We start from the raw sequence: 25,586 nt of genomic DNA on the forward strand, positions 1-25,586 counted from the left end.
AAATGTCATAGCCCAAATGAGAACCTGCCACTCACTGGTCAGGAAGATGGAAGTTTGGTTTTCCAGTCTTGGTTTTATTATTTATTATCTCTGTGACCTTGGGCAACTTTTTTCTCATTATTGTTTAAAATGGGACTTGGGCTCCCTGCTCTGTTGACTTCAGAGGATTTTGTGAGGCTCAAATGAAAGTGCTTTGAAACTATAAAATGAAACCTTTTGCCTTCTTAGCAATCTCTGTTGCCTTTCACTGTGGGAACTAATTTGAAGTCTTAATAAGGCATTCATCACATAGTCGATCTGCTGAATTTGGGGGCATATTGCTTTGCTTCCTTTTTCTCTTTACATTTGTGAACACTTAGCTTTTAAAACTACATGGCAATCTTTAAAATTTCTTATAAATCAGTAAAACTATCTTTAGTCATTGTAAATGTCTTTAAAAATGAAATTCTTCATCTGTGTTTGGACATTTCACTTTTATTCATTTCTTTTCAAAACTTCCAAATATAGTAGAGTTATATTTTAGAATTACCGAGGCTATTGTGGCATTATTGATATTTCATTTTCATTTTATGGTGGTCTGTTACATGTTAACAACTGAATTTCCATTTCCTGAAACAGGGAAAATATATTTGTTTTCATTAAAAGGAGAAATGTATTTAGTAATTACATTTTGTCTTCCGTTGATATATATTGAAGGTCAAGTGGATATCATTGGAAATCTGGACAAGTGGGCAAATTGGGTAATCAATCATACACAATGTCACAAAATAAAGGAAATGTTATTAAGGTAAGAGAACACTATTTGATTCTCAAGCAGTTTGCTAAGAATATATAAATTATTTTTTCAGAATTTGTCTTCCCTTCCATACTTAAGAACCAACAATCCTTATTTTTAACAGCTTTGCATATTATTGGATTCTGATTAAATTGTATGAGGCAACATGCAACTTTCACTGTTCAGATATGTTTTTGTTTTTCATCTGCATGTTGCATTTTAAAAATTCACCTTCAGTTGAATTTTTCTAAATTCAGTTTCTCCTTTCAGTTCCGTTCTGGTTTTCAAGTTTGGGAAGTAGAACTACATAGCTCTGTATTAAAGTGAAAGTGAGGTTATTTGATATAACAAGTGACAGACTTTTTCTGCCTTTTTATTGTATCACATTTATTAAATACGTTCATGTTCTGCTTGAATAATAATTATTCTTAAGTTGTTGATTCCATGTGTGAAGATACCCGAGGGAAAACTGCTTTAAAATTTCCCAGCTATAGAATTTCTTTATCTTTACTGTGTATTTTAAAAATGACATTACGTTATATTTAAGGTTAAAAGCAAAGGAGTATCCTTATGTAATGAAAACTGTTTTGCTTCTGTATTCTTTAGTACAAGATCCGTGACTTTGTAAGTTTTAACTTATATAGCTTTTTCCTTTTTATATACCTATCATTAAACTTTCATTGGACCGGTTGGCATCTACAAATATCTTATTCGGCACTTCTAGCCTTTTTGGCTTTGGAAAGGCATTTTATTCTTTACTCTCTTTCTCTTACAGAGATATGTGACTTTAATTTTTGAGTTAAAAGTTTTATAATCCACTTTGCATTTTTCATTATCTTTCTGAGACATTGTTCCAGGCTTTAGATGTTGTAAATATATTAAAAGTGCTGACTCTTTGTGATTATTGATTTATTTGTTCAATAGCATTTATAAGTTCCTTCTTTGTCTCATAGTGAATTCTCCTTGTTCTCAAGGAGATCCTTGTGTAATGTAGAAGACAAAGCACATATGAAAATATCTATAGGAAAAGTCACTATGTAATTTTTGCCATTTAGTGTATGAATCGTTTATGCTTGGGAAATAATAGTTTGCCTCTAAAATATTTGAGAGTGTGCTAGATATATTTGTTAGGAAAATTGATGAATAAGTCATAATGCCAGTTCCCATAAACCTCATAATTGAGTAGGAGGGTGAAAGCATGGGGTAGGGTGGGGAGGCACAGAAGGTGGGAGATAAAGGAAGATTGGACAGGATGGGAGGAGCACTGAAAACCAGACTCTGAGTCTTGGCTTTTTTCACTGGGTGAATGGAATTCCCTAAGAATTTTGAAGCCAAATTTAAGGTAATGATGTGTATTGGCTGATCTTCTCAACATGCAGTGCATTTGGACTTTGTAAGTAGGGTATAGAGCAAGTGATATTCACATTCTTTTGATCATGTACCATATCAATAAAGAATTCATTTTGAGAATGAACTTTCTATCCACAATTTTTTATTTGCTTATAGATATCATTTATTTATATGCATACTAATTTACTAATATGTCATGTGCATTGTAAAACAAAATATGGAAATTAATCAAGGATGATGTAAATATGAAGAGATGTTTCTTTTTCTCTCTTTGGTCTTCTCCTGAGCTCCCTGAGGCATGCATGTATGCTTCTTTTGAGGCCACTGGTACAGAAACAGAGGGACTACTTATGAGACTATTAAAAGGTCAGATGAGAAGAGTTTGAATTAGAATGTAGCAGAAGAAATATAAAGGAAACATGGAACCAAACACGATGAGAAAGGAAAGGAGGAAGTAAAATATATGTGATATTCCAGAATGAATTGCCTAGGAGATAGAATAAATAATGGAGCTGGAGAAAATTTTCTGGTGTTTAGATTTAGGCTTCTTCCCTCTCTTTCTTTCCCCAGACCTATTGAGGTATGGTTGGCTAATAAAATTACATTTAAAGAGTACAACATGATGGTTTGATATACATATACATTGTGAATGGATTTCCCCCGTTGAGTTAACTAACATATCCACATTTGCTTTATTTTTTATAAGAATATTTAAGTTCTACTCGTAACAAATTTCAAAGACTTGGAGTTTTGTTTGCACTCTAATGTGCTGGCTGAAGCTGAGAGAGTAAATATGCCCCCTAAGAATTTATAAAAAAGGAGAAGAAAGGTGTGAAGGATAGAGGGCAGGTATGAAGGATAAAGCTCAGAAAATATGGAGGCAAAGAAAACTTTAATATTTGCTCACTACCTGTTTTTTTTTTACCAACCAACAGTGCTTTTCCTGTTTTATCTCTTTGAGTGCTTGTATCACTCTTAAGAGACAGTTGCTCTTTTTCACAGTTCCACAGATGAAGTAATTTAACACTAAAAAAGTTGAATAACTTCCTCATGTCAAAGGTCAGGGCCCAGGTTTGGAATGCAGGTTTTCAGGCTAGTTCTAAGATAATTTGCCAGCCCTCTAGTGAAAGGAGCCTGAGAAGAGAAAGAATGGGAGAAATAGAGTCAAAATAATGTAATTTCAAACAAGATAAAAGTCAAAGAGAACATCTTTAGAAAAAAATGGAGACGTCAACCTTGACGGATGTATTTGTAATGGAAAAAGTTGAGTATAGTTTTATTTGGATGTTTTTCAGCTGGGGGCACTTTTGTCCCCCAGGAGACACTTGGCAATGTCGGGACATATATTTTGCTATCACCACCGAGAGGGATATTTTTGGCTAATGGTGTGTAATGGCTACAAGTCAGGAGTACTGCTGAACATTAAACAATGAGTTGGGCAGCCCTCATAACAGAGAATTATTTGGCCTAAAATAGTGGTACCAAGGTCACAGAATCCTGTGCTAGACAATATAGATTAAAGTCCTGACTCATCTAATTAATTTTGTGATTTTAGACAAAAATGTAACCTTTTTAGACAAAAATCTAACCTGTAACCTTTCTTGGTCTTATGTTACCATGTTTGTAAACATGCATAACAGTACTTGCTGACTACTTCATAGAGTTTTGAGCAGTGCATGAGATAATATGTGTGAAACCAATTGTAACATGAACTGAAAATCATGTTAAAATGGTTATTTACAGAGAATGAGAATTTTTTAAAAATGATATATTTGATTTGATGGTTGGGTTGTCATCAGATGTAAGAATTTATTTCAAGTTGTTGAAAAAGAGACAGGTGGCAATGAGTAAAGGCTAAAGTTTCAGTGAACATGAGAGCAAAGGGCGACCTGTCAAGGATTTAAGAGACTCAAGGAAATTCTTTATTATGTGGGAGACGATGTGAGCCATTTTGTAGCTGAGGGATAGGTTGGCTAGTGGAGGAAACACTGAAGATGAAATGAGAGAGGTGCCAGTTGCTTGGGGTTTTGAAGAGGTGGCTCCTTGAGGAGGGCTTGACCAAGGGAAAGAAGGCACGTTTCCTTGAGACAGGAAAGATGGAAAACAGGTGACAGTAATGGTACATTTTTAGAGGTTGCTTTTGACAGGCAGTGAGGCAGAAAGCGGCAGAAAAATCTTTTGTAGGAAAACCTCAACCTTCTTAGTAAATTTGAAGGCAAGATCAACTGTTCATATTAAGGAAGGGAAATGGGGGTGAATTTGAGTTACTGGGAATGGAGAAGATGTGGAGTTGCCACTGTGGAAATTACGTTTGAAGTTTAGTAGCAAATGAGCAAATAGGTTGCTGACGAGCCATAGGAGCCCAGTAGGCTTGTTTAGCCTGGATTTGTAGAGGACCCAGTAACTAATGGGGCTTCCCTGGTGGCTAACATAGTTAAGAATCTGCTACTTGTGTGGGAGATCCAGGTTCAATCCCTGGGTCAGGAAGATCCCCTGGAGAAGTGAATGGCAATCTACTCCAGTATTCTTGCCTAGAGAATTTCATGGACAGAGGAACCTGACAGGCTACACAGTCTAAGGTGTCACAAAGAGTTGTATACAACTGAGCAACTAACACTTTCAGTTGCTATTATTTCATCACAGTGATAGGTAGTTATGGGATGTCTAAAAGGAAGGAGGTAAGGAGATTGTGGTTAGCACTCAGAGAAACTCTGAGTTTGGGATTTTGAAGGTGTGGCCATTCAGCTTGCTGCTTAGGTCCAAGGTTTGGTCATAATGGTCAGGGGGCTGAAGAGGCACTTTAGATATGCATAGCAGTCAGTGCGTAGGAGGGTTTTCAGCATCAGGATGTCAGGTGAACACAGGCATTGAGTCTCCAAGACCATCACCTGAGAGAAGTGATGGAGAGAAATACTGAGCAGACTGCTGAGGTTCAGGTGGAAGAGGATTCAGGGTACTGGTGAAGGCAGTGAATGGATGGTGGGAACTTCAGTAGAGGCAGCTTGGCTGAATGGTGAGAGCAGAACAGTGTTCTGGAAGCAGCACTGAGGAGCAAACAGGGAGAACATTTCCCTTCTGTCTGGGTGAGAGCAAGGGAATAGAAATGTAGCTAGTCCCTCTGGAGAGTCCTGTGGAGAAGGTTGTGTATGAGAAAGGCGAGACCAGTTACTGTGAACTTTCGGAAGAGATATGTTAAGGAAAGGTTTAATGCGTAATACAGTTAATTGACTATTTAATAAGGGTTTCATGGACGCGTGGGGCAGCCTGGATGGAAGGAAAAGTAGTGGAGAATGGCAAAAGTTAAGTAGCTAATTGGACTAAGAATGAGACTGTTGGAAAAAGTGGCTTGTGGAAGGAGCGTGGACCCAGCATGGCAGTTTAGGACATTAGTGGCAGTTTGCAGGCATTTGTGAATGCTAGGGAGGCCGATGAAGACAGCAGAGTCTGACCCCAGTGGCCCAGAGGATATGTCTGAACCTCTAAGCTGTCCTGGACCCTGATGGGACCCCTTTAGCATCTCCTGGTGGAGGCATAAGTTGGCTAATGAGGTATATAGCTTCAGTATATTGAATTCCCGATGTTTTATGTATACACACATAGGCATATCCATATATATATATATGTATATATGTGTGTGTATGTGTTCTCAGCCATGTGAGCATTGAGTCCTGTGAGCATATAGTCCATGGGGATCACTGTTTGTGATCCCACTAGGCTCCTCTCTCCATGGAATTTTCCAGGCAAGAATACTGAAATGGGTTGCCATTTGCTACTCCAGAGGATCTTCCTGACCCAGGGACTGAACCCATGTCTCTTGTACCTCCTGCATTGGCAGGCAGATTTCCACTTTGCTACCTGGTAAGCTTTTGGAGTAGGGTTGGACCAGGGATACACACACACACACACACGCACGAAGACCTGTGTTTGCGTGTGTGTGTGTGTGTATCCCTGGTCCAACCCTACTTCACACTCATCTTTTTCCCCAATAGATAAAAATCAGACTTGGGAGGCAATTCTATTTCCCTAAAAATAACAAGCTAGTAGTTTTTTCACTGAAATATTGTATGCAGTTTGATTCATTTGAAGTAAATATGGCTGTACTCACAGAGCTGAAAAATATTCACGACAAGAACAAGCTACAATACGCCCCTAATAATGGGTTCATTCTGCTTTAGTATGTCCATTCTGCCCAGGTAGCCTATAACCACATGTTTCAATGTATCCTTAAGGTAATAATATTGGAGAATTTGGTTATGAAAACTGGGATTAAATTATCTGTAACTTGTATAACACTGCCAGTTTACAAATAAAAGTGTTATTCACATTAAAAATGATTATTTCAATTCTATTTTCTGGTCTGCTGTGTTTGGTACATAGCATCTGAGCAGCTCTTTAAAGAATGTGAGAAAACAAATGCTCTTTTGAAGCAAAACCACTGGATTTACTGAGAATAATTAGGCCTAAATTTTCAAAGATGACTGCAGTGGTACAAGCCGTAGACATAGAGGTGACCATTGTTCTCATACTCTCATGTGCGAATTGGGCAATTGAGCATGGAAATTGAAAATTGAAAATAAGGCATGAATTGACAGTGTGTGTGTAAGTGTGCACCATGCTCTGTGAATGTCTTTGTACTTCAGATCTTGGTTTTAATAAGACCGAAGCAGGTACTTGCAATTGGCAAGTCTGTTTCATTTCTTAAAATCTGAAGATCCAAGGATTTTAGGCAATTATTTATTTGAAATACCTAGCCTTAATTCTATGTACCCAATTGTTTTGGCTACACCTTGGGAAAGTCCGGGACAACAAATAATATATTTGAAAAAGGCTATGTCTATGATGCTTAAATGCATAGTTTTCTAAATTGGGCAAATGCAGATAATAATGTTAGCTTTTTACAGTTTTGTGAGCAGAATAGCTCAGTCAGAGTTCAGTTTAGATTCAGTCTACACAAATATTAGACTTTGTGTGTTTCAGGAAGATCAGAGATGGAAAAGGCATACTGAGCCTTTATAATATTTAAAAGCTAGTGCTTTCCTAAAATCATTTCATAGAGATGTGTAACTTTTGTTTAAAGATAATTTATGACATTTTCTTCTGAAAATTGGCCAATATATGTTTCGAAACTATATTTTCCTTTTGTGAATTTTCTCTTGATTTAATTGAAAGCTCTACAGTTGCAGTAAAGATGATCTCCTATTATATTATTCTTTGAAAATGTTTGTTTTGTTCAAGATGCAGCAAAATGTTATGGTTTTATAGTACTTTTGTTAGTCACTTAAACTTTGAATTATACCTGAAAAATAGTATCTATTTTGTTAATACAGTTTTCTGCTGGAAAAGTGAAATTAAAATTACTGAAGGAGCAACTTCAAGGTAAACAGTTTACACTGTATTATTAGGTATTATAGATATAATTATTTTTTTAACCTTTGAATTACATAGAAAGTTGAAGTTCTAAGACTTCATGTAGCATAATGACTCTAAATCCCAAAATGTTGACTCTTTATCTGTGATATTCAAAATATATTTTATCTGTGTTTTGGGGGAGGGCACTTATTTTATATCAAAAATCAACTTAGGATATGACTATAATAATAGTATTTTTGAAAGATGAGGACTTACATAGCATTGTTCCTTAAACTTTATTAATATAATATCTTAAACAGGAAGAAAATTCTAGCAGTATAAAATTATAAATTGAAATTTTACTCTAGGAAATTGAAAGAACATTGAAAATTGCTTTTTAAAAAGAATTTAAAATAGCAAAAACAAAATTTGAATTTATGGTAATTCTAAAGGAAATGAGATTTTTTAATATAGAGGATAAACATTTAATTTGAGTAATTAAGATGATTTGATAGAATATGTTCTAGAAATACATATAACATTTATTATAGAAGTTGTTCTGTATTGGCTTCGGTTTCATCCAGAAATGGGACAGAACGCTATAGGAATTCTATCCAAAGCACAGTCTTTAAAATTTTGTAATTTTATGTGTCTGGTTCGATTGAGCTTACAGCAGAATGTATATGGGTGGATGTTTGTGGCCCCGTGGTCACAGGGGGTGGGAGGGAGATTGTGGGCTCCCCAGTCTACTGGGGAGATTAGACTTGGCTACATGCCATTCTTATCGGGCACCTGATATGTATACACTATTTGAGAATATAGAAATGTGCATAATTTCCTTACTTTATCAATCAGAAAACTGAACATTGTATTTAATGTGATTGGTCTTTGTTTATTTTTCCTTTCAGGACCGGTGAAACAACCACTAAATTATAAAATGGCAAATTCCTCTGAAAGTGACAAACCCAAGATAAAAGGGAAGGTTTGTGGGCAGTGTGAGAACAAAGCTGCTCTGCTAGTACGTACACTGGGATAAAATCTTGGAGCAGAACTCTCACATGGGCTGATACACTTGTCCCGACTTAAGCTGCTTTGGCAGCCACGCACTTTTCCTTCATGACCCTTGCTAAGAGTGAATTGTGCAGGCTGCTGGGAAAGGCCAGTGCTAAACGATGCACTGAATCCCAGCTTCTCATTCCTGTTTAAGAACATGACCTAACTCTTGTCCTCTCTCCCTTGAATCATGCCTATCAGCATGCAAATATGCTGCATTATTTCCCAAAGCAAAGAAGAAATTCTTGTTTGATCCCCAGATCTCCTTTTGCATCCCTTTCAGTAACACTTCTGAAGAGTTGTCTGCACTTAATATCATTGTATTCTCTCCTCCCATTCTTTTTTTAAAAATTGAGTTATAATTTACCTACTGTGAAATGGGCAGATCTTAAATGTATATGTCCCCATCATAATACCCCAGAAGTTTCCTTTGTACCTTTTCCAATTAATTCCCTTTACAAAGCCAACTACAATTTTGATTTTTAGCAGCATACCTTTAGTGGTGCTAAACTTATTCTTGGAATTTATATAAATGGAATGATATGGCATATTTTTTCTGTGTAAGGCTTTCTTGTTTTTTTTTTTTTTTTTGTATTCTTGCCCCTGAGTTTTGGAGTGCCACAGGGCTTAGTCCTCAACCTCTTCTATAGTCTATGTGGTTCTTTAGTCATTAAGTCATGTCTGACTCTTTAGTGACCTAGTCCATGGGACTTTCCAAGCTAGAATATTACAGTGGGTTGCCATTTCCTTCTCCAGGGGATCTTCCTGACCCAGAGATCAAACTTGTGTCTCCTGCATTGACAGCCAGATTCTTTACTACTGAGCCAGCAGGGAAGCCAGTCTATCTGTACTTACTGTTTGAATAGTTTCATCTACTCTCTTGGCTTTAGAGACCATCGCTATTTTGATGGTTCCCAAACTTATTAACACATCTCTAATTAATATTTCCCCCCTGAACTTTCAACTCAGATACTTGGATGGCTAACAAAAATCACTAATTTAACATGTTCAAAGCTCAACTCTTCAGATCTCCCCAACAAATTTTTTCCTTACCAAGGTCTCATATCAATAAAGGTTGATTCGAACTACAGCCTTTTATAAAACAGAAACAGCTGAGTTTGTGAAGCTGCCTCATTCATCAGTGCAACATTTATCGCTCTTTAGTGTTTTTATTTTCTGTTTACCTATGATGTAAACTTCATGAGCGTATGGAATTTAGTTTTCTTCATTGCTCTGTGCCCACTGCCTAGAATTATGCCTGCAATTTACTAGGTACTCAGCCCACACTTGTTGAATGTGTTTATTTCTTTAGGGTTTCCCCAGTGGCTCAAAGGGTAAAGAATCCGCTTTAATTCAGAAGACATAGGAGATGTGGGCTCAGTCCCTGGTTTGGAAAGATCCCCTGGAGGAGGAAATGGCAATACATTCCAGTATTTTTGTTTGAAAAATTCCATGGACAGAGGAGCCTGGAAGGCTATAGTCCATGGGCCCACAAAGAGTTGGACACGACTGAGTGACTAAGCACAACACACGAGCACACACGTTTCTTTAGAACGTTTCTGTTATTGAAAACGTTGTTATCATTGAAGCTAACTGAAAGAAAGACATCCAATATCTTTTGCAATTAAAATATCACACACACTTTGGAAGCAGTTTTTTCTCCAAAAGAATGCAATGGTTATAACTAATATTTGTGGGTTACTATAACTAATATTTAGTATAATTTCAGAGAATTTAGCTGTAATCACTTCTGATTTAAGATTGTATTACTGGCCTTATTTCATGGGAATTTTAACTGAACTCAGAGATTTAGAATTCTTTCTAGTAAAGAACTAATAATACTAAATGTAAAACCCTGGCTCTTGGTATAATGCTGTTATTATTATATAATACTTCTTTTCGTCTTACTGATGTAATGATGGACAATAATTTGAGGAATTTTAGAAAGTTATACCTACCCAGAAATGTTTAGAAAATATAAGCCAGTGCTAATATTCCTGAAGCTTGAAATATGAAAGCTAAAAGGGACTTAAGGGCAGCACTGAATCGTTTGAATCCACTGTTCATGATCTGAAAATCATTTGGCTTAGGAGCTATGAGTCAATATTTCTTATGACTCCTTTTCTATGTTGAACACTGTATAAAGACCATGGAATCTGAAAAAAATGGCACATGTAGATAAGACTTGACTTGGAAATAAAAAATCTGTTTTTCCAGGGAGAAGGAAAAGCAAGCAAAGGACATTTCGGACAGTATACATGGCACCTGCTTTGGCTGGGAAGCAGATGAGGGTGACAGTGTACAGTGATTACAACACTGATCTGCCTGAAAACTGCTCTAAATAGAAGCCAGGATTTAGGCTCTAGCTTAAGAAAGGATATTGTTTGTTTTAAATGAAAATAACATCCCATCATACTTTTTAAAGCACAACATTATTATTATTATTATTTTTTTTTTTAAATTTTCAAGCTTGGCAAATGTAATGAACTCTGTAGTGTTGAATTCTAAGGTTACCTTATGTTCTTAGCTTCCATCATTCTAGATGGTCATGCTGATTGGATAATCAGAGTCAATCTCTCTCTATCTTATGGCATGACCTTCATCAGGGAAGATCATATAGGGATGGGAGGTAGCGATTAAGAGCTTGCCTTTTGGAGGTTGGCATTTCAACTTTACCTGTTGTTAGCTCTGTGACCTTTAGCAAATGACTTAATTCTTTTATATTTCTGTTTTCTCATTTGTAAAATGGGATAAAATGGATAACAGTAGTCTAGACCTCAGAGTTATTGAAGATAATGGTTAATGCATGTGAAGTATTTAGCATTGTGCCTAGCACATTAAGAGAAGGTAGTAAATTGTATGCCTTTTTTGTTGGCACATTATATATGTATTGTCTTCATATATATTGGTGGTAAAAATAAACCCCTCAATTTGCAGATTTCTTATTTTGAAAAGAAATTCCAGAGGCTTTTGGCTGTTTCTTTATGGCAAAAGGGAAATGGATAGTTGAAAATTACTTATTAATTTGACAAATGTGGATAATTTAATTAAACTTAGATGGACTCTGAAGTCATAGCATAACTGACCCAGCCTTGATCAAATTAAAAAGTGATATGCTAGAACTGCACTTGGGTATTCCATCATTGATGAATCATCTGTGGTGGAATGAAGTCCTTATCTGTGTCTTTGCCAGCTATACAAACTGCCTAAAAAGATTTTCCAGTTGTTGGTCATTTTCCCCCATTTTTAAATCCATTATGGATTTAAATCCATTATTTTAAATCCATTAAATCCATTTTTTTAAATCCAAATATGCTTTTATAACAAAATATATAAGCTTGCTCTGTGACTCCAGCTTTGATCTTCCAGTACAATATCCCTTTGGTTACTTTCATGAAAAATCTATTGTTAGCAAATATTTGGCCTAGAATTGTATGCTCAAGGCTTCCCTTGTGGCTCAGATGGTGAAGAGTCTGCTTGCAATGCAGGAGACCCGGGTTTGATCCCTGAGTTGGGAAGATCCCCGGAGAAGGAAATGGCAACTCAGTCAAGTACTCTTGCCTAGAAAATCCCATGGGTGGAGGAGCCTGGCAGGCTACAGTCCATGGGGTCGCAAAGAGTTGGACATGATTGAGCAACTTCACTTTCACTGTATCCTCAGACTGACACTCAGTCGTCTATATTACATTGCAAAAATGGTGCCCAATATTTATGAGACAGTCATTAAAATATCAGCTGGTATGTTGTAGAATACATTTTGAAACCATTAATACAATACTACTTCCATATGTGTATGTGAAATTATAGCTTTTAATTTTGTACTTAAAAATTATGTATTTAGTTGTTTGTATCTTCATTTATTTGAGACTATAGCTATTGAAACAAGAGTTGACAAGCTATAACCATTTCCTGTACCGGGGATAGTACTTATTTTTCTTCCACTAAAATTATAAGTCCAATTTTGTGTAGCTATAATCACACTTTTGACAAATGCACTTGAATTTTGATAAATACTAGACCATGCCATCATTTTACATATTGGATTTATCTTATTGCATTTTATCAAGGTTTCCCATAAATGATTAGTACTGCAACCAATGGTCAATGATGAATCATTAGTAATGTGGATATGGGTAAGAGTTTAAGTTTTAAGTCAGACCCTGGGGTTGAAATCCTGGCCCCATTAGCTGTATGATTGGACAAATTCTCAATCATTATATTCCTTTGTTGCCTCATCTTCACAATGGAGGTACAGTGGTCATGCCAACCTTATGGGGTTCTTGTTAGAATTAAATGAGATGGAACACATGAAGCCCTTAGAACAATGAGTAAGTGCTCCCCGAATGCTGTGAATATTGTTATTTGATTCGACTCTTCCTTTTTGGTTTCATTTTAGTTACATAAAATTAGTTACACTTTTAACACTTTTTGGGTAGTTTTCCTAACCAGTTCATGTTTAATAAACATGGCTACATTATTGTAGATAACTGCATCATCATATGGGAATTTGCAATACAATTTTAAAAAAATTAATGGACTCCTTTTGAGTTTTATTTTATTTATTTTTCATTGAGGTATAGTTGATTTACAATGTTGTGTTAGTTTCAGGTATACAGCAAAATGATTTAGTTAAATATATATATATATATTTAGTTATATATGTATATATATTTTTTTTCAGATTTTTTCCCTTTATAGGTTATTAAAAATACTGAGTATAATTCTCTGTCTATACAGTAGATCTTTGTTGGTTATCTATTTTATATATGGCAGTGTGTATCTGTTAGTACCAAGCTCCTAATTTAACCTCTCACCTTCTCCTAAGTTTAGTCTACTTTTTTTCATCCATACACTCTAACCCCTTTTTACTCACTGTGTGGTCTGCATCCAACAGCTGGTGGACATCACCTGGGAGCTTGTTAGAATGCAGGATCTCAATCCTGTTCAGACTTCCCAAACCAGAGTGTGCACTGTAGCTAATTCCCAGGAGATTCATACACATGGTTTGAGAAGCGTCACCGCTGAACTGCACGTCAGGCTCCCACTGAGCCGAACGAGGCAGAAGACGCTGATGTGTCGCTCCCCAGGCTGCTCCAGCTGCTTTATGCTTATTGTACCCTGATACAATGAGAGAAGAAGGAGGGGAGCAGATTGGTGGGCATCCTAAAGGCGGAGGCAATGAGAGAAAGCTGAAGGGAGTGTGAGCTTCTTGACACAGGCTTCCTGACTGTCTCCAACTCTCGCGCTTTCTTATTTGTGCTGTCAGTTATTCTCAACCTAGGCCAAACTCAAGGAAATGAGGGCTATTAGCCATTTGCACTATTTTTATCATACTGTAAGAGGTGTTGGGGTGCCTGTACATCTACACAGTAGTAATTACTCTTGCAGTAAAAATTTCATTTCCTTTCTTCACTTTCACTCTTGCTCAGCACCATCATAGGTAGAAGTATATCACATTTTCCAACTTGTCCACAAATAAAAAAATTACATTTTAACAGCATATAGCATTTGCTAGACAAATACACATTTGTGCATAATCATTCCGTCAGGCATAAGCATTGCTGACATGTTTTTTCTTGTACTTTTTTTTCCTTTGAGGAATCTTCTAAGTATGCTTTTAAAAATCACATTTTGAGAATCACCAGTGAAGCAGTGCCATTCAAAGAAGTCTGTGGGGATTTTTGGAGACAAATAATATATGCATCCTTTGAAACAAATGATGTCATGTAAATCCATACAGAAAGATATAAGAACTCATAATGAAGTAGTTTTGACACAGATAACAAATTTTTACCAGGTTAAGAAATTTGATCTGAGGTTGCTGGGTTTTAAAAATTGTACATACATACATGCAACTAGCACTGAAGCCTACTTGCAGCTGTTATATTTATTTTGTCATGAGAATAGTTAAAGTTTTCAAGTTAATTTTTCTCAGTTACATCTTAACTGGCACAAATGTTGTCCTATTTTCTTGGGCTTCTCAATTTCTTGGTATGTAATTGGATAAATAAGCAATGAGTTCTTTATACATATGTTTTCTCAAAGTCATATTTTATGAGACTGTATGATTTTTCAATATCTTTTAAGGTATGCCTTGAATGTGGAGAAGATTATTGCTCAGGATGCTTTGCTAAAATCCACCAGAAGGGGGCACTAAAACTCCATAGAACAACTCTTCTGCAGGTATGCCATCTTAAAACGCTCTACTTGTAGTGTGTTTATAAAATGTTTCAACAAGAAGACATTTAAGACCTGTTTAATTATCTAGAATTTAGGATGATTTGCATTAATTTCTAAAATTCTATTATGTACAATCTTTACATGTAACTTAAAATTACTTGACAACGGTAATCTGGATTTTATTTTGCTGTTTAAACTGTTCTTTAATATAGCTCCTGAAACACTTAGCTTGATTAGAATTTTTACATTAGGCATTCTAACTGTGAACTTGACATTTAAAACTTAGACAATATTTTTTTCTATTGTGGTTTCCAATGAACACATGATTTGTTTTAAGTATTATTTCTATCTAGTTTATAAATAGAAATCTCTTGCTTTCTTCTCATGTTTATTTAAAAAATAGTCTTTTATTTGTCTTCCTTCATTGTTGTTTAAATAAGCTTATTTCTCATGTTTTTACTTTTCCTCCTACATGTCACCAGCATTTATTATCCTCATGTAATCATTTTTTTTAATGCTTAAACTCAAACCCTGTCAGATGGCTTTAAGTTTCTAATACTTAAACAATAAATATGGCTAAATATAGACTTAACATTTTATGCCAGATACATTTGATGATGCACTGGTTTGTCATAGATTTCACTTATTGTACAGAGTCAGTGCTAAGCAGTGACCCTACACTACTAGGATCCTGCTCCTAAGGACCTGGAGATAAAACTGAGAACCCAGGACCTTGGGGTTAAGGGATTTAATATTATCTTGTATATTTTATGACTGTGTCTATATTTGGAAAGGTCACTGGTAGACTTCAATCATTACATGTTGTTCAACATATATAAATATCAGTAGCTCTCACAGATGCTGAAGACCCGAGTCATAACAGGCACAAAGCATAACACTGACCTTCCTTTTATCAGTATTTACCAAAGTCAGTTACTCATTTACTTTTGCGTTTAGAGCCTTCTGGTAGAAGTGATAGAGGGAAAACAAAAATCCACTGTCTATTCCCCTGCCGCAGGAAGTATCATACTACTGGACAGTTATAGGAAATTAAAATGAATGTACATAAAAGTGAGTGTAATAGTTAATCATACATAATTTAACTAAAGGCACTCCACTGTGAGGGTAAGGAGTATAATCACCCCACTGTGAATTCACAGTAGACTTTTCCATTCAGCGATTTATTCAGCATATTTCCCTAATTGTCGGTCAGTAAATTTAGGCGCTGTGCTATCTGTACTGAGTTATCAGTTCACTTCAGTTCAGTCCTCAGTCATGTCCAGCTCTTTGTGACCCTATGGACTAAAACCCGCCAGGCTCCTCTGTCCATGGGATTTTTCAGGCAAGAATACTGGGCTGCGTTGCCTTTTTCTCCTCCAGGGAATCTTCCTGACCCAGGAATCAATCCCCCATCTTGTCTCTTGTGTCTCCTGCGTTGGCAGGCAGATTCTTTACCACTAGCGCCACCCGGGAAGCCCTTCTTGCCTTTAATCAATCGTCCCATTGACTATCTGTCATTTTCTTACTATTTCTGTACATTGTTTAGTCCTTCGATTTTATTTCTGTCATCTTGCTTTATTTTCTCCTTGTTTCCATCATTCTTCCCTGTGCGTTAAGGTAATGTTCTTGATGCTGTTATATGTTGACCTGATGGTCAATGTTAAGCAGTGTGTATATATCTCTTTCTGCTTGGTGGTTTAGTCATATTGATCAGCCATAGTATTTTTAGTTCTTCACCATTTTTGGTAAAAGTCATGAGACTCTTTTTGGTCACCTGTAATTCACATACTATTGCACAGCAACTGTATCTTAATTAAAAAATATACATATTGTGGACACAAAGAAAAAGAAGTAATGATATTTTTTTCATTGATGTTGAATTCATACCTAATCTGAGCATATATCTGAATATTAAGCAATACTATATAAAAAGCGAGCATTCTAGGCTAATGGCCCCTGTACTTTATATTATTTAACCTATGCTGGCATTTAAGAATGACCTGTTTTGAGTGTTGTAAACCATTTCAACCCCATCCTACAGATCAGTGAGTCTTTACAAAGTTCACAGTCAGTAGGGTCCATTTTGTTCTGGCATATCTTGTTTCATTTAAGAGATAAATCCCTAAAAAATACCGAAGGCAAACTACTACCATTTCCATGTTGAATAAATTAATTTCAAAGGGTCTGTCTTTTGATTTACAATTGATTTATCCTTAGAAGTGATTTCAGCACAAGTTTATTTATTTTTTACCTTGTCCAAACCTCTGTGAAATAGTTAATTATCTGCAAAATAATGTGTAAATGCATAGAGCTACTGAGGATGAAAATTCTACTTCTATATTTAGAATAAATTTTCAACAATAAAGGTTGAAATGAAAGATTTTTTTCTACTGGGAAAGCCTCACATGGTGAAAAATAAGGTCTTAATATATCAGGAATTTGTATTTCCTTTTAACAACAAAAGATCAAGCAGAAGAGAACAAGGTTAATTAGAAATAAAGGAAAATAGGGGGCAAAACAGATGAAAGGCATTCCATTTTGAAGTATGACATGCACAAAGGGAGGCTGGATTGAGTAAATCAGGACTATACTCTGGTATGTATATTTAAAAAATTGGAATGGAGATTTTCTTAACTGGAGGAGAAACCTTGGGAAGAGACTTGGTTAGTAATGAGACAAGAGATAATTGAAGTAGAATTTCCATGTTTTCTAGTATGAAGCATTTATGTTCATCCTTTTTATCTGCAAGATAGGGTATGCCTATATAAATATGGATTATAAGTGGGAATATTTGTTCATTTGAACATACTTACAGGAGAATAATTACCAGGCAGAACCTCAGTTATCATCAGAATACTATATGTTTTCTGACTTAGTGGTAGAGTGTTTTCTTTCGTTTGACAGTGACTAGTATCAGCTTTCAGATTCACATTTGTCATTATTTGTTAACGTTTAGAATAATACAGTATTTTTCGACCATAGCTAGTCATTTAGATAATAACATGGTTACTTGCTTGATGATCTTAAGGTACCGATTTTAAATGCTATGTGCAGACATACTGTAGATGCTATGTTGTGACACCCAGATCCTCCTCTTTAGAACTGAGAAACTCACTTCCCTAACCTCCTGGAATGCTGTCTACAGGTAGATCATAGCAGAGTTTCTTCCCAGGAATTGCCTATGCCCAAAGAGAACTGCTGAGCTTCTCTTGTGGTTCAGCTTGTAAAGAATCCACCTTCAGTGAGGGAGACCTGGGTTTGATCCTTGGGTTGGGAAGATTCTCTGGAGAAGGGAAAGGCTACCCATGCCAGTATTCTGGCCTGGAGAATTCCATAGACTGTATAGTCCTTGGGGTCTCCAAGAGTTGGACACGACTGAGTGACTTTCACACAAAGAAAACTGCCACCTCCAAGTTTACACTCCGTTTCTGGAGGCAGCCCATCCTCTGGTCAAATATCTGATTTAGGTTAGGGCACAAATTCTCAGAAACCCATTGCCTCAGTTGAGGACAACTCAGATGGACTATTACAGCTCCTCTTTGGGAGTTGACAATTGCATCCAATTCGGCTTTCCTCTTTGCCCAGTTCTGCTATCTCTACTCTCCCACAGCCCACAGGCATCATTCTCAGAGCACACCCCATTAGAAGTCAGGCAGGTAAATCTCAGAATTTGTTTCTTGGTGAACCTGATCTGTGACACTATGTAATGTAGAGTCAGATTATAGATGCTTGTTGGCCAATTTTAGAATGTATTGAAATTTTTGAAGAGCAATATATCACATCTCTTTCCTCACTTTCCAGACTTTAAACCAATTGAGAAATAGGTACTAGAGTCAGAAGGTATAAATCACAATATCAGTTCTGTTATTGATACAATCAGAATTAGTGGTTGTAGCATAGGTGTTTGGATAAATTCAGCTTACTGATGCTTCCTGAATTTAACTTTTTGTCCCTTCTCCCCAGCCCTCATATTGTAGACATTTCCCTTTGGCAGGGCAGGCTCAGTCTCTAAGCCCTACTCTTTGTGACCCCATGGAATATAGCCCACCTGGCTCTTGTGTCCATGGGATTCTTCAGGCAACATTACTGGAGTGTGTTGCCATTTCCTCCTCCAGGGGATCGTCTCCACCCCGGGATTGAACCTAGGTCTCTATTGGCAGGCGGATTCTCTACCACTGTGCCACCAGGGGAGGTGGCACAGCAGGATTCACCCAGCAAAAACCCTTAGTGGAGGTCTAGATTGGAAAAGATCTTTCTCAGGGCAGGCAGCCCTTGGAGAAACCAGGATAGGCAGAGGCGAGCATGCTCTCTTTTTCTTCCCAAAGTCTCACAGACAAGAATAGAAATAGAAGGATGGGGAGTACATGTTCCCTCAAATTAAAGTCCAGGTAATGTCAATATCTTGACATTATATAGCAATATATAAATTTGCTATTTATAACTATAGTTAGCACTATACAAAAGAAAAAAATAAAATATTTAGAATATATATATATAAACAACTGAGTATTAGCTCAGTTTTTCTTTTCCTTCTTAAATATGAATAATTCCATATAATTTTGAACTTCTGTCAAAGGATTTTTAAAACTTTTCTTATTGACCATTTTCTCCTCTATATCTTCTGATGAATTTCAGATCTTCTAAGGAGAGGAACTATTTCTGTCTTGTTCATCACTGTATTCTTAGTGCTTAACATCATAGCTGGCATGTAAAAATCACATTTTTGAATGAATGAAAGAAAACATGAATAAATCCTGATGGATACAATCAAGCTCATGAAATAATTTAAGACTACATTTTAAGTGGCACAGTTTCTTTTTCTCTCAATTTTGAAAACCAAAAATTGCATAATTAATTACATGGTACATTAGTAAATTATGTTGGTGAAGGGTTAAGAAAAGCCTTTCCTCTTGTGTTTGAGATTTGACCTTTAGTTACCTTTCTAGCTCTCCCCCCGCCCCCCTGCCCTGGGAAACAGATAAAAGTCTTAATATCAACTATGTTTCTAGACCATATATTCGTAAAATGACTCTGGGGTGGCAGAGTGCCCCTAACAGGAGGGCCGTAGTTATTAATACCTGAGGTAAGCCACAGCTGTCCCAGTGCAGTGTGGGGAGCTATGTAACCGAAGGCTTCAGGACCGTCAGAATGAGAGGTCTGTCCCTCACCTCTCTGAGTGGTACTTCTGCGTGAGCTGTTGCAAGACTCCCACCAAAAAATACAGCTGATACCATCTCATGGGCAAACTGTTGTTCCTGTCCTTAATCTTCTGAGCAGGCTGTTGCCAAGAGTGGTTTGATGACAACCTGTTGAGTCTGAAAGTTTAGTTTACTCAGGTAGACTCCAGGAAGGGTGGTCAATTAAGTGTTTGATTAACTGAAATTTCAGAGAACGGAATGATGTTATACCCAAAAGATAAATAAAGGACACATATATAGACATCACTGACAAGAATTTTTTAAAAAGTTTTTATTAAGAAGTACTCGCATACTCTACAGCTCCATGTGAAGTTTGCAATTCAATGGATTTTAGTATATTCATGGATGTGTGGTCTTTGATGACTAGCTGCTTTTCAGGTTCTATGCATGTTGTGGCATGTATTAGTGCTTCACTTATTTATGGCCAAATACCATTCCATTGTATGGATATACCACATTTTGTTTATCCATTCATCATTTGGTGGACATGTAGCTATTTCCACCTTTTGGCCATTATGAATAATGCTGCTGTGAATATTTATGTACAAATTTTTGTGGGGATATGTTTTAATTTCTCATTGCTATATCTCTGGTATGGAATTTCTGGGTTGTAAGATAACTCTAATCTTTAATTGAGGAATGGCCAGAGAGTGACTGCTCCATTTTATCCTCCTATCAACCGAGTATGGAAGTTCTGATTTCTCTATGCCCTAGCCAACACTTATATCTGACTTTTTGATTCTAGTAGCCTGGTGGGCCTGAAGTAGTAACTCACTGTGGTTTTCATTTGCATTTCCCCCAATTACTAATTATGTTGAACATCTTTTCATGTGTGATAGCACGCTATTCCAGTACTCTTGCCTGCAAAACCCCATGGACGGAGGAGCCTGGTGGGCTGCAGTCCATGGGGTCGTGAAGAGTCGGACACGACTAAGCGACTTCACTTTCACTTTTCATTTTCATGCATTGGAGAAGGAAATGGCAACCCACTCCAGTGTTCTTGCCTGGAGAATCCCAGGGATGGGGGAGCCTGGTGGGCTGCCGTCTATGGGGTCACACAGAGTCGGACATGACTGAAGCAACAGCAGCAGCAACAGAAGCATGGCCATTTTATATCTTCCTTGGAGAAATGTTGATAAAGATTTTTGTGAAGACAGTTTCAGAATACAGGGCATGTTTTAAATATGGGCACATTTTAATACCCTCTACCTCAGTGAAGTTGTATCTGTGATGATGATATTTTTAGATGCCATACTAAGAAAAGCTAGGGAAAGGGAAGAGACTAAATTTGAAAGGGGTGTGAAAAGTGAGAGTAGGACTTCTGCTATCACTAGCGAAGAATTAGAAGAACATGAGTGGTTTAGAGAGTATATTACAGAATAAAGTGACAGAGTAACAGATGCAGTGGAGAAGAAAGAAGCAGTGCGAGGGTTTAGTGCAGTGATGGCCCAAAGCCATCTCGGGAAATGAGAGTGTTTCTGTAATATTTAGGCTAAAAGAATCTGTAAGATAAAACTCATATATGCAAGCTCAGGAACTTACAAAAATATTGGGAGGATCAGATTAATGACAACAAATATGAAAGTATCCTGTTCATAGGAGGTGCTCCACACATTCGGTTTTATTAGTCAGGATATAGTATTTAAAGAAATTCAATGTTGATTGTTAGACCATCCAAATTTAGAATCTAGGAAACAAGGCATATTAATGCTAATGAGTCAAAAGAGGGATAGTTTGAGGGACATTTTCAAAAGTATTAGAGTAATATATATCTTGGAAGACTTTTGTGGAAATACAGTGAGGTAAAATTTTAGAGAAATACAGACTTCCTCCATATCCAAACAGAGAATAATTAATCTCCATAATTAGAGAGGACAATAAAGATCATTGATCTGAGAACCCATGATTTACCAATAGAATATGACAAAGGTGAAGGGATTTTGCAAACATAATTATGGTTCCAGATAAGTTGATTTTGAGTTACAAAAAGAGAGCTGATTTTGGATGGACCTGACTTGGTCAGATGAAAGCCCTTAAAAGGGAAACTAAGGCCCTTCCTAAGTCAGAGAGATCCTCTTGTTGTCCTTGAAGTGTAACTTGCCCTGGAGTGAGAGGGTCTGGGAGAGGCCTCTCCCAGTGACAAAGTGTGGGCAGCCTCTAGGAGCTGACAGTAGCCAGCCAGAAAATGGAACCTCAGTCCTGTAGCCTCAGGAACTGAATTCTGCCAACGTTGTAAGCTCAGAAGAGAACCCTAGACTCAGGAATGAATGTGTCCTGGCCCACACCTTGACTGCTGTCTTTTGAGACCCTGAGCAGAGCATCCAGTTAAGCTGGACTTAGACTCTGACCCATGGAAGCCATGAGATAATAAATGTGTGTTGTTTTAAAAAAATCATCAGTCTAATCATATGTCTGAACCTTTGGTCAATCACAGTGATGCTGATTATTTGAAAAGTCTTTATAATTTGCAAGTACTACTTATATTGTCTTAGTTTTTTCATGGAGTCTGATAAATTTTACAGTAATTTTTAAATTTTTACTCTATTTTATGTTCATTTGTATTTATGAGATAAAAATAATCAGTTGTGAGGTAACAGTATTACTATGTATAATAAAACAAGTGGACAATTATTGATTATTATTTATTGGTGAGTTTATTCTGATATGCCTAAGTGTGTTAGTCACTCAGTCATGTCTGACTCCTTGCGACCCCATGGACTGTAGTATGCCTAAAAACCTGTTTTTCAAAGTATTGCATATTAAATCACTTTTTCTTCATGTATCTCAAATATGCATAATTGCTGCAAGCAGCTAACTCATCTGGATGCATTGTACACATAATATTAGTTGAAAACAATAGTACTTGCTAAGATAATTAATATAGTGCATAATTATATGGCATTGAAACTGCAAATAGAAAGCAGATTGCAGGTGTGAATTTCCTACGTTGTTTTCTTGTTGCTATTCTGGCTCTTTTAAGATTGCTCTCTAAATAGAATTTTTAATGTTGCAATAAAATTTGAAAGGCTGAGATCACATTTTGTTATTTTTTTTTAAGTGTCAAGTGATTTTAAATTTTTGAAAATATATTATCTTCTGTGCTATTAATTACATTTAGATGCGATATTGTCTTATTTTAAATAGTTTAACTGCATTTAGTATTTTATTTCATGTTACTTTATTATAGTACTAAATATTGAGTCCAGATTACTTTTATTTGACATTTACTGTCTATTGAATAGTAAATTGCATTTATAATCAGAGGCATGTATCCAGGTGCTTGCTTATTTTTTATTATGTCTTTATGTGTCAAGGAGGAATAATAATACATAAATCTTTGATTAATAAAACCTATGGTTTCCATTAGACCTTTAGAGGAAAGGAAAATCTAAGGGTTCTTTAAGTTCTACTTAAAGTTATACTGAAAGAGTGCTAGAATAAGCAATAAACTTCAGTCGCATGAATGTCACACTTTCAGGATTTGATTCCTATCTAGCTTGCGCTAAGTAGTTCTTTATACCACTGACATTTTTGTACTGCTCATGCAAATTCCATATCTGTTTTTAGAAATATGATGAGCAGTGGATTTGAAACACGATTCTGTTGTGAGCCCCTCTGCTGCAGTTTTCTTTCATCCTGCAGATAATTTAGTTTTCTCCTATTTCTACATACATTTATACGGGGACTTTTATTCAAACTCTGTTCTTCTTTCTGGTGTCTGCTAAATGGAAATTCCTTTCCTTGTTTCTTTACCTTTTAGCTGGCCTGAAGTTGACCTTTTTCTCTCTTTCTTTTGATCCTAACAGTAGATGAAAACTTTGCTCAAGCCATGTATTTGAGGTATCTTTTATTTCAAGTTTCATAGAAAATTCGGAATTGACCCTATGGCAAAGCCTGTTTTTAGGGAATAAATTTGTACTAAGACTACCTGTAAAGATGGATTCATTAAAAGTAAAATAACAGTTTTCCTTAAGAAAAGAGTATATATTTTAATAATGTGAAAAAACTGGGAGATAAATTTCATCTTGATCTTGGAAAAACAGCAACAGGGTCTTTGTTCCCTGCCCAGGAATTGAATCTGGGTAACCTGAATGAAAACTCGGAATCTTGGCTACTAGACCACGATGGGCTAGAGGCTAGAAGCAAAGTTCCCCTGGCTCTTCTTGCCCTGTTTGAAAAACAAATTTCTCAAGGAGGCAAAAACTGTAAAAACAGGCACAAAGTTTATTACTAGAGACACAGCACAACATGGGGGGAGCTCACAGAGAAAGACTGTTTATTTAGGAGAGAAGCAAGGCAGAAATACACCTCAGGAGAGAAAGGGTGTGGGCATCTTTCCTAATGAGGAGGAGTATAGTAAAGAGGCAGTTAAATCATTGATACAGGGCAGTTCTTCCAGGTCTTTGCTTACCTTTGGCCAGTTATCTGGATTCTCTTCTCACATCTGACCTGCTCTAGGATATGCCCCAACATGAAAAAGTAAAAGTGAAAATGTTAGTCACTCAGTTGTGTCTGACTTTTCATGATCCATGGACTGTAACCTTCCAGGCTCCTCTGTCCCACAGGATTCTCCAGGCAAGAATACTGGAATGGGTTGCCATACCCTTCTTCAGGGATCTTCCCAACTCAGGGATCAAACCCGGGTTTCCCGCATTGCAGAAAGATTCTTAGGACACTCCCCAACATGAGTGCGTGTCTTTTTGCCAACATGGATTCCAGCATAGAGGGTAGTGGGAGGTTTGACTACCTATTATGGGTTGATGCCTCCTCCCTTTTGACCCTCAAGGAACCTTTCTGCACAGACACAGTCCAGGAGGTCTCTTTGACCTCAGGAGTTGTCGTCTTATCTCTTTACTTCAGCAGCACTCAGCTCCTGTCAGTAACTTGGTCCTTAAAGTGTCTAGCAAAATCAAAGCTCCAATTTTACTCTGCTTGACAAGCAGCAGCTCTCCTGCCCAGGGGCCCATTTACCATCTACCTCAAACTTTTTCATTTCTTTTTAATGGTGAGGATGTTCATAATTATGCATTTTTTATAAATAACTTTTACTTTGCAAAGATATTTTTACTAGGTGGAAATTTAATGGGCTTGTTGCATCTTATTATTGATACATGATAATTTGAGAAAATTTATCTGCTTGATGTGGTTAGTAGTCCTTTTAAAAAAGCTCCTGACTCAGAGAGGTTTAGTCTGGTTTGATAGTGTTGATTTTAGATAACAGGATCCTTATACTATCATCAGGCACTGTATTTAATGCAATATATAAATAGAAATACGCTAGCCACATTAATCTGTGGAGGAGATTTCTTTGGGTAAATAGACCTTGAGCAAATATTTTGATGTTTTTAATAAAAAGTATATTTTACTCTAAAGCATAATTCTTCAGTGTACATGTATTACTGCCATAACACAATATATGATTTCTAAAAACTTGCCATTCTGGATAATCCCTACCTACCTAACAGGGCTCCACATATAATTAGAGTTAGGGAAAGGCCATTCAAATCCTATGAGGCTTTGTAGTCAAAGCCCTAACAAAAACAGTAAACTCTCCATATAAAACCACTGATGCACGGACCTTGAGGACTTTTGCTTCTTTTTCTGTGATACAGGTCCTGGTAGCAATTCACATCTAATGTTATCATTTTGCTTAAATGAAAACTCTGAATCAAACTGCTGTC

The 25,586-nt window shown here is 36.6% G+C and overlaps 1 protein-coding gene across 2 annotated transcripts in view; it reads left to right on the forward strand.

The window, feature by feature from the left end:
* The window catches only part of ZBBX (zinc finger B-box domain containing), a 121,396-nt gene that overhangs the window by 18,482 nt on the left and 77,328 nt on the right, over positions 1-25,586 (forward strand). For both annotated transcript variants that reach the window (XM_069545381.1, XM_069553256.1), the window contains exons 5-8: positions 697-787; positions 7,453-7,501; positions 8,383-8,492; positions 14,615-14,710. In XM_069545381.1, the coding sequence (XP_069401482.1) occupies positions 697-787; positions 7,453-7,501; positions 8,383-8,492; positions 14,615-14,710 (346 nt within the window). The remainder of the gene's footprint in view (positions 1-696; positions 788-7,452; positions 7,502-8,382; positions 8,493-14,614; positions 14,711-25,586) is intronic.

Source organism: Ovis canadensis, chromosome 1, assembly GCF_042477335.2.
Source record: "Ovis canadensis isolate MfBH-ARS-UI-01 breed Bighorn chromosome 1, ARS-UI_OviCan_v2, whole genome shotgun sequence".
In the NCBI taxonomy this organism is placed as follows: domain Eukaryota; kingdom Metazoa; phylum Chordata; class Mammalia; order Artiodactyla; family Bovidae; genus Ovis; species Ovis canadensis.